At 38.5% G+C, this 10,901-nt stretch overlaps 1 protein-coding gene across 1 annotated transcript in view; it reads right to left on the bottom strand.

The window, feature by feature from the left end:
- Window positions 1-415: 415 nt before the first annotated feature.
- The window catches only part of NELL2 (neural EGFL like 2), a 227,738-nt gene continuing 217,252 nt past the window's right edge, over window positions 416-10,901 (bottom strand). The window contains 2 exon segments of the mRNA XM_037887796.2: window positions 416-1,188; window positions 4,293-4,517. Coding sequence (XP_037743724.1) covers window positions 1,138-1,188; window positions 4,293-4,517 — 276 coding nt within the window. The 3' untranslated portion in view covers window positions 416-1,137.

Genomic DNA, 10,901 nt, shown 5'->3' with positions numbered 1-10,901 from the left:
TCTGAGTGCCAGCACCTCTGAAATCACCAAAGTTGTGGAGTTTAACAGCAACAAAAATGGGGCTTCGAATCTGGAGAGAATTTTCCACCAGTTAGAACAGCTTTAAGGAAGGTCAAATGTTGCGTCTAACCAGTTTGGCAGTATCCTATCAACATTTAGAATTTGATCCTTCAAACCTTTATGCACATGAATAGTCCTATCAAACTCAATGGGACTACTGACAGGAGTAAACTTACTCACATGCATAAGCATTTGCAAGATCAATCCCTTAAAGACTAGCACAAATATGAAATAATGTCACAACTTTGTGCCAGATAGAAACATCTATATTCAACCCTACTCACAAAGGAGAAACAGTCATCTATAATATATAAAAGTATCACCTGTAACAGTGAAGGAGACTCAAAGCCAGAAATATTATAAGGTAAGAGAAATATTTATTTTAATTTTGCACAAGAACGAGCTTATACTGAACAAATTCAATCAAGAAATAATAAGTGCAGTAAAACAAGGAAATATAGATGACTTTCCCCATCAGAAAACATTAAGTAGCCATGCCTGTGCATCACTTTTTTTACAATAACTTATATCTTTTTTCAGAGCATGTACTGTACATAACACATCTTAGCTGCTATATTCTTTGTTCCTGAAGACATCCTCCCTTTATTCAAATTTCTGCTAGAGTCTGCAGGGAGCAATCAAACAAAATTTGTGCAGATTCAAATATTATTAAGTAAAAATCTCTGTGCCTATTGAAGTGTTGGACTTTCAAAGCTTCAGTAGGCTCAATGATCACTTCTATTTGTCTCTCGATCTTGACATCGTTAGGTACAATGTTACAATGTGTCACTTTACCACTAACCTAATATTCTGCATAATGATGCCAGACACATAAATAGCCAGAAGTTGAGCCTGACCTCAAAGAAAGGTTTACACATCTGAGCTTTTCTCCGGTTCCATAGATTTCATTCTGACTCAGGTAATTGAAAGCTCACTCAGTTCAGAACATTTCTGCACTTTAGATGGACAAAACTGATATGATTTCAGTTTTGGCTTTATACAATTTTTGGTCTAAAGGTCTTTTTGTGAAGGAAAATTCTGTAACCAGAAACTGCTTGTGAGACACGGTTGTTAGCTTCACAGTTCCTGAAGGCACTGTGGATCCACTGAGCAACAAACGTGACCATTCTGTGTGCAGGGAGGAAGGGGAAAAGAAGAGAGATATTTAAATGGTTAGTATTTTGTAAAGTCAAATTAACAATCAGAATGACCACCTGCAAATACCTGCCCAGTAGAAGAACATTTCTAAATAAATGTATAAACTGTTTATTTTTTAGTTCTTTCTATCTTCACTTCAGTCCCATACTCTATGTAAAAGGAATCTAATGATTTCACTCACTAATCACTGTTGTGATCCATACCATAAAACTAAGACATAGAATTGAAGTCATTTGGCAATATGCTATTTATTTCACATGGATCAGGATTTGGCCCAATGTGTGCAGTAAAGATGACAAAGAAGACAAGGCATTAGGAGTTTTATTTAGATTTGACACAGGGAACCATGAGTTTTATTTAGCATTGAATATCTCAAGTTAATACTTTCAAGCTGTAACGCTGTCAAAGGTTAATCTTTGAAGTTTCTCCTCCAGATCTTAGTATAGACATATTTCTATAAACATTAGCAATTAATGGCACAGGATGCCTAGAAAAGCGATTGAAGTATTGAAGAAAAGATATATGTTGCATTTCTACCTCTTCTTCTCAGTATGACTCTTAATGCAGATAGTGCATATAATTTTTAAAAAGAAAAGGAGTACTAGTGGCACCTTAGAGACTAACCAATTTATTTGAGCATAAGCTTTCATGAGCTACAGCTCACTTCATCAAATGCACCTTATGCTTATGCTCAAATAAATTGGTTAGTCTCTAAGGTGCCACAAGTACTCCTTTTCTTTTTGCGAATACAGACTAACACGGCTGCTACTCTGAAACCTATAATTTTTAAATTACTGTAAATACATTTAGTCGATTGAAGTGTGGTTAAAGATCAGGGATGTAAGAATCATTCATTCATTTTCTTGACTGTATGTGGCAGGAGACTAGACAACCATGCCAGCAATCCTAGAGTTCACCTTCTTTACTTGTGATTTGAAATGGTTTTGTGGCTAAGTCAGCTTTAGCTGATGCCTGGCTTTCTGAATTCTTAAAGGATTTCATGTAAACCTATTTTGCAATAGCTTGGTTAGAGAAGCTTATCCTAAAGCTTTGACCTGCCATGTGATGTACTGCTAGAAAACAGTGAAATGAAGCAGTACAAATGAGACACATAGTGGTATGGTATTTATATTTTGTGATACAGAATCAAAACTATACAAGCTGTACTATGGTATTTGCCTTGTTTGCTTGGATTAGGCTGCTTGGATGGAAAACAAAGCTAAAATACTTACAGTACATGTCAAAAAAGAACATAGTGTTGGAAAGAAACAAAATAGGTTTTGTTCTTTGCGGAACAAATGGTACATGTTAATTATTAAGAGTCTCAGGCTCTAATTATACTGTTATGCCTTGTGATACTTGAAAATTCATAACATAGAATTATAGAATCATAGAAGATTAGGGTTGGAAGAGACCTCAGGAGGTCATCTAGTCCAACCCCCTGCTCAAAGCAGGACCAACCCCAACTAAATCATCCCAACCAGGGCTTCCTCAAGCTGGACCTTAAAAACCTTTAAGAATGGAGATTTCAACACTTCCCTAGGTAACCCATTCCAGTGCTTCACCACCTTCCTAGTGAAATAGTTTTTCCTAATATCCAACCTCGACCTCCCGCACTGCAACTTGAGACCACTGCTCCTTGTTCTGTCATGGAAAACCTAAGGATAAATGGTGAATCTAGTTTAAACAGGCACAATGACTATTTGGCATTTCTGTTTCTGACTATCCTAAAGAAAAGGATTACACTAATGTCCATCTGGTCATTGAAATTATGTGGAGTATACTAGCTGCACTGGTTTCCTCTGTAGATCTTAGAATGGATTCTGACATGACGCATCGGGAGCCCATGGAGCTTGGCATAGGATCTGTATTACTCATATAGGGTCATATCATGATCTGAATTTACAAGGCAACAATTGGTACCAGTAGCCCATAGCTCTGTATAAACTGGTTGTGAAAAAGAGAGACCAGTCTTGGAGCACAAGAGGGTAGAATAGATGGGACATGTTCCACAACTGACAGCCAGTGGAATTTATACAAATAAGCTCCTTCTACACTCCCAGGCATCTCAACAGAATGGGATTCTGATCCTGTTTCTTCTTCCAAGTGGAGCCTTAGGTGTTATTATATAGCCCTATGGGAAGGACATGGGATGAGATCTGAAATTATTTGGGAGGGTTATAGATCTCCATCCCAATGGATCCTGCTCTCCCTCTCTCCCGCCTTCCTCCCGGCTGATCACCTCTGTTGGGGAACTGCTACTGGTCATTCTTCAGTTATACACAATACAAAATACAGTTCCCCTCACATCTATCTATCTATCTATCTATCTATCTATCTATCTATCTATCTATCTATCTATCTATCTATCTATCTATCTAATGGAAATACTTTATTCTAACATCCCTTTTTTTTTTAACTTCTTTTAGAAGAGGCAGCGGAATTCACAGAAGCTTTTCACCATGAACCTTTCTTCTTGAGATAATTTGTGCCTCACCCCTGAGGAATATAAAAGGCCCAAATTATGTGGATTCTGCTGTCATTTTTAAACCAAGGAAGAGCAGAATTTCCATTTTTGCCATTACAAAGCTTAAAATATTTGATCAACACAATCCTAAAGGAGAAAATAGCATTTCTGGTAATTTGATGCTCACTCTACAATATATATTTCCTGTATGAGGTCAGATCATACGGACCTTTGGAAATTATTTGACCCTATAAGTATCTGCAAAATAGCAAGGGGCTGGCAGGAGTAAGATCTGCCATCACAGTCAAAGCAAGATGTTTCTGTGGAAAGGATATGTTTGTTCACTTGCTCAAGGTGAGATACAACATGGGCTATGATGCTGTGAGATTTCTGTCCTGCTGGCACATTAAAATCATCATCTCGTTCTTGAAAGCTCTGCACCACTGACAGGAGAGACTGCAGTTAAAGGTGAACATTTCATATTGCAACCTTTGAACAGCAAGTGTAGAAACTGACTTCCCACTGACCAGACTAAATGAATTAATATTTATAAGCCACAGAACCACCTGGTAAGGAGGCATCTTGGCTTGATTTTTATGCTCTTTACCTTGCATTGGCAGAGGGTGCACTCTGTGCCGTGTTTAATCCAAGAAGATCCAGTGAAGCGAACTACATTAGTTTCATCCAGACACGTCTTAGTGATGTCATTACGAATGGTGTCTGCCTGGCAGGGGTCAGTGACGCAGCGCGGACAACACTCACTCTTGGGGAGTACACTGAATTCACATTCCACCTCTGGACAAGGCAAAGGCCAACAGTCAACTTCACCTTGCTATTCAAAAAAAAAGGAACAAAGAGAGATCACTTTAGTTATTCTGTGTTGTTTCTGATGTATTATAACATGTTTCTATGACTCAATGTGTTGTCTCTTTCTGCTGGCTGATTCTCCCATGTGGCTGTATTTAAAAGACAGTGAAAAGAATTCTGATGCTCATTTCTTATTGACAATGCCAGAAGTTACATAGAAAGTGTATGTGTTTTAAAAATCAATGTGTCATTCTGGAGGGGTGGTGTTGGTGGTAAATGGAAGGGTGGATTGATTTAAATCAAAGCAACTTAAATCACTGAATGTAATCAATTGAAATCAGCAATCAGGAAACTTGATTTAAATAAGGATACATTTCTTATTTACTAGATGATTAATTTTTTACTTGTGATTTCTTTCCAGCTCTAGTTGGATGGAAATTCAAATTCAATTATAAATGAACCAAAACAGAATTTTATTTATTTATAAATAAATAAATGTATAAATAAAACTACCTTAAATGCACTGGATACATAAGAAAAAAAACTGATTTATTAAATAAAGGAAGTATCTGTAGTTAGTGAATTGAAATGCTTGTTTCTGGTCACCATGTCCTTCAAGATTTTAGAACTGCTTGATTTCATCCTCGCACACCTAGTTTTTATTCATAGATTGGAAGAGGAAAAGGAGTTTTCCTGCTTTTTCAACTCCCAATTGGTTTCTTAATTTTGAAGGATTGCACCAGTTGAATAAACTGGAATGAAGAAAATATTCTCTCTGCACCTGCAGAAGAGGCTATTGCCATCAAAAGCTGGTTTACTTCAACAATCTCTAGTTCCAGATGGTTAGCCAGGGACTTCATAGAATATAGACTATCAGGGTTGGAAGGGACCTCACGAGATCATCTAGTTCAACCCCCTGCTCAAAGCAGGACCAATCCCCAATTTTTGCCCCAGATCCCTAAATGGCCCCCTCAAGGATTGAACTCACAACCCTGGGTTTAAGCAGGCCAATGCTCAAACCACTGAGCTATCCCTCCCCTGGCCAGTTCAGTGGTTTGACTTTCTTTAAAATTTGGCTGCAAACATGTACTACTTAATATTATTTCTTGAATTTAATTTAAATGATTTTAATAGGTTGTAAAAGCTTTACATAGGTTGTCATTATTTCAAACTTAACTTTAAATAGGTTTGATTTAAATTAAAACAATTATTTAAGTTAAAAAAATCCAATTTTTAATTTTTTTAAACGATCAGTTTTTATCCGCTCTAGTAAATGGACATCTTTCTGCCTCCCCATTCCCGTTTCATTCAAACATCTTATTCTGTCCCTGCTGTATTAGGGAGAAAATGCTACGCAGACATGCTGTGGATTTACAAGCTCAATGTGCAGCCAAATGTATTTTGGCTGCATAGGAGATCTGGAATGCCAAGAAGCCATGAAAGGGGGTAAAGTGTTGAAATATGGACAGAGATTGCAAAGGAAATAGTTCTGATTTATGTCAGGGTAAGTACAAGGATAATCATGCCACAAGTATGTAAAGCTGTCCTTGATATCATTGACTATGAGGTATTGTTGAGCCACACTGGATCCTAACAGCGTATAAAGGCTTGATCTAGAGTTACCCCCTTCTTTTCTTTTGAGGGACCTCACTGGGTAGTGCCAGGTGATCGCTCATTTGCCTTCAGGGTTTTCTCATGCAAGGCTCTACAGGGTTCTGTTCTAACATTCAATGTGACTGAACAAGAAAATGGCAGATGAAATTCAGTGCTGGTAAGTGCAAAAGAATGCACATGGGAAAACAATCCCAGCTGTACGTATAAAATGATGGTGTCTACATTAGCTGTTACAACTCAAGAACAAGATCTTGGTATCATCATAGATAGTTCTCTGAAAACATGCACTCAATGGGCAGCAGCTGTCAAAAAAACTAACAGAATGTCAGGAACCATTAGGAAAGGGATATACTATAAGACAGAAAATATCATAATGCCACCATATAAATTCATAGTACACCCATCCCTTTAACAAAAGTACAGAGGAGGGCAACAAAAATGATTAGGGGTATGGAACAGGTTCCATCTGAGGAGAGAATAAAAAGACTGGGAATGTTCATCTTGGAAAAAGAGATGGGGGATATGATAGAGGTCTATAAAATCATGGATGGTGTGGAGAAAGTGATTGGGGAAGTGTTATTTCCCCTTCACAGAACACAGGAACCAGGGGTCACCCAATGAAATTAATAGTCGGCAAGTTTAAAACAAACATGAGGAAGTACTTCTTCACACAACACACAGTCAACCTGTGGAACTTATTGCCAGAGGAAGTTGTGAAGGCCAAAAGCATAACTGAATTAAAAAAAAAGAATTAGATAAGTTCATGGAAGATAGGTCCACAAATGGCTATTAGCCAAGCTGCTCAGGGACAGAACCCCATGCTTGAGGTGTCCCTAAACCTCTGACTGCTAGAAACTGGGACTGGATGACAGGGGATGGATCACTCGATAAGTTGTCCTGTTCTGTTCACTCCCTCTGAAGCATCTGGCACCAGCCACTGTTGGAAGAGAAGATACTGTGTTATGTGGACCTTTGGCATAACCCAGTATGGCCATTCTTATGTTCTTACACATTAGGGAAGTGCCCATTAGGGGAGTTAGCAAAGTGCTATAGGCTTTGATGCCTCCACTGTGTAGATGACAGCCTATATATCAATTTCGCTGGACCATAGTACAGTTGAGCTTCTTGTCCAATGTCTATCCAACAATGGGGCTTGGATGAGCATTAGCTGGATGAGGCATGGCTAAAACCAAGACGATGCTGCAGGTTTGGGGAAAGAACTGAAGATATGGTGGAGATTTTATCATTTCTATCAATTAAGTGTGCTAGCCTTGTTAATTATATTTTATACTTATTATATATTATACTTATATATTTACAGCGGGTGTTATCTTCAGCTGTTTATGATCTTTTTTCATCTGTGCTTGGATGTGGACCTCATCACAATGAGCTGGCCCTTGCCATCTCAAGACTAGATTACTCCAAAGCACTCTACATTGAGTTTCAACCAATGACCACTTGGAAACTTCATCTGGTGTAGAATGTGGCTACTTGCTTAGTAAATCACACTTTTGACAGTGACATAAGCCACAACAGACTACATTATACAAGTACTTGGTAGTCTACTGGTGTTTCAATTTGTTTCTGATTATAGTGCAAACTGATGGTTTTGCCCTATAAAGCCCTAAACTGTTTAGCATCTGGCTACACTAGAAATCTGCTTTTGGTATGATATTGAGCAGATACAATCAACACAGGCAGTAAAGCTAACTCTCCCAAGTATAAAATGGAAGAGGCTGACGTCACAGAATTTTCAGTGAAGGGTCCTCAACTCTGGAGCTTACTGCCCTTTTGGTCTGACCCAAGGACCAGATTAGTTGATTTCCCAAGTCTGTTTTCCTAAGCTTCCCCAGAGGGGTTGCACTGAAACAGGGCAGGAGTAACCCAAAGCAGGGAATTTTATTTGTTTACCGTCTGAAGATTCTTCTGGGTATATTTTTCTATTTATAATTTTGCATAAAAGTCATAAGATGCCTAGAATATTAGCGCTCAATTACATGCTGTTCACTGGGGCCATGGGTGTTTGAGGCTGGAGTGTGGCCAAGGGATCAGTATACTATCCAACACTGGACTTCACAGAGGCCAGAGCTGCTTGCTTGTCCTACCTGTATCACTAGGTTTGGGTTTTGGAGCAGGATTCCATCCCTGATCCAATACCTGTGTAGGTCCCTTGAGCCTGGTTGATCTATTCAGGATTTATATGGAGAAACCAGCATTGGGCCCTAAGAAAGTATTTTGTTTACAAAAATCACATATAATGCATTAAACAGTGGTGGTTTAAGTGGCCCCCAGAGCATGGAGTTGAGAAAGATCATCTAGGAATTTGCTATAGCTTTCGCTTTACTTTTTCCCCTGGAAAAAATATTAGAAAGTTACTGTTTTTATACAATTCCCATCTGGTTCAAATTTCCCATGTTCTTTAGAATCACATGATGCTGGGAATGAAAGTAATCTTAAGAAACAGTGACTGACCTTGCCATTTCAATTGATTTTCTTGGATTGAATGAAAGTACAAAGAGTAAATAAAAGAGATGTCACCTAAAACATCCATCTGGTAATTGTATGAACGTTACAAACTATAGGGTTTTATTTTTAAGGCATTTAACGAATCACATGGGGACCTATTTTATTGCATTGTAGCAAGAGTGAACTTGAAACCTACAAAAGTTTGTCCATTTGGAATTTGTTCCTTCCTATTATTATTCATGACTGTCAGACCAGAGAAAGCCACTGGATGGACCAGGATTTACTTCCGTAGATGAAACCAAGGTAAAACACCATTCGTTTTCATCTGGGGATTGTTTGTGACAGGGAAGTTATATCTATACTGAACCCAATGTTTTCAGTTAGACTAAATTTATGTCAGTCATAAGGAGACTAAACTATTGTGTGCCACAGACAGAGAACAGGACAAATCAGGATGGCACAAATGCCTGAAAACCCTGCACCAGCAAGGAATTGATTAGCTACAATATGCTCAGATGATCCTTGCAGATATGCCATCTTCCATGCCGCAGAAAAAGGAAAACAATCCCCCAAATCCTTGCCAATCTGACCTGAGGAAAAAACCCTTCCTGACCCCAAAAATGGCACTCAGTTTCACCCTAAGCATGTGAGGAAGACACACCAGCCAGGCACCTCTGTACTACCTCAAAGCACAGGTCCACCCTATTAGATGACCCATCTTCAGCTGTGGACAACCCCTGGTGTTTCAGAACTAGCCAAAAAGAAATCCAGAATACATCTGGCCAATAGTTTATTGGGGGAAAATATTCCTTCCTGACCCTTAAAGGTGACTGGTTGAAGCCCTGAAGGATGAGATTTAATTACAATCATTGTCTTGATGCAGAGCTGAAAGTGTTTTATTGTGAAGTTGAGGGCAATGCAGCGCTTCTTGCTCTCTCTGTGCCCTATGAAGGAAGGGAATAAACAACGGGATTCATAGATTCACAGACTCTAAGACGAGAAGAGAGCACTGTAACCATTCAGCCTTATCCTCTGCACACACAAGCTGTAGGATTTCTCCAAGAAGCTGGATTAAAGCTTCTTTAGAAAGACATTGAATCTCGTTTTAAAGACTCCAAGTGATGGTGAGTCCTCCACCTCCCCTGGTGAGATGTTCCAGTGTTTAATTACCCTCACTGGTAGGAAATTGAGTATTATTTTAAGATTGAATTTGTCTAGCTTCAACTTCCAGCAACTGGATTTTGTTATGCTTTGTCAACAAAATTGAAAAGCTCTCTGATATCTTTTTCCTATACAATTATTATACAGAGTGATCAATTAATCTCTCAACGCTCTCCTTGATAAGTTAAGTTGAGCTCCTTTAGCCTCCTTTAGCTTCACATTGTAAGGCTGGCTTTCCAGTCTCTGGATCATTTTTGTGGGCCTCCTTTGAACTCTCTCCAGTATTTCTACATCCTTCTTGAAGCCTGGACATCAGAACTGGAACAGTATTCTAGCAGCTGTCTTAAAAATGCTGTGTAGAAAGGCAAGATCACTTTCCTGCTTCTATTTAATATTTCCCCTTTTATTTATCCAAAGATCAAATTAGCCCTTTTTGCCACATCACTGCACTGAGGCCTCATGTTGGGGTGGTTACCTTTGATGATCCCTAAGTTCTTTTCTGAGTCGCTGCTTTCTGAGACAGAATCTCCCATCCTGTAGCTATAGCCTGCAGTCGTTGTGACCAGATGTACTACCTTGTATTAAAATACATTTTGTTGAATTGTGTCCATCTAACCCAGGGATTCAGACTTCTCCATAACAGATATCTATCCTCCTCATTATTTACTACCCAATCAATTTTTTTGTCATCTGATAAAAATACTGAATAGCATTGGACCAAGAACATATCCCTGGACTACGCCACTAGAAACGGCCTCACCAATTGATGTCTCCCCATTAACAACTACATTTTGAGATCTAATTGCACTGCATTATGTCTAAAAGACATAAGAACTGTTGCCTCTTAAAACTTGCAAGGGACATTATTTCAAACCAATGCAGTAAAGTGCAGCTTGGTGAACAATTCTCTAGAAATAATGTATTCAGGAAATTTAATCTTTTTTCACGTTTGTGAATTGGTCGTGAACAGACTGAGTTTCTACCAACTTGTCTTCTATTTGAAATTGTTCCACAAATAGTTTAACAAATAAATTTCAGGCTATGCACTGATCAGAAATTGCTTGTTGTGATACTCATTTAAAAATTCAATATTCAGAATTCGCTTTTCAGGATGTGATTGGCCACTTAAGCCATTATTTAGGTTCTTTAACTAGATGACCGCCACTCT

The sequence above is a fragment of the Chelonia mydas genome, chromosome 1 (genome assembly GCF_015237465.2).
Source record: "Chelonia mydas isolate rCheMyd1 chromosome 1, rCheMyd1.pri.v2, whole genome shotgun sequence".
NCBI lineage: Eukaryota > Metazoa > Chordata > Testudines > Cheloniidae > Chelonia > Chelonia mydas.
Note: the sequence above shows the minus strand (reverse complement) of the source record. Positions and strands in the feature narration are given on the sequence as shown.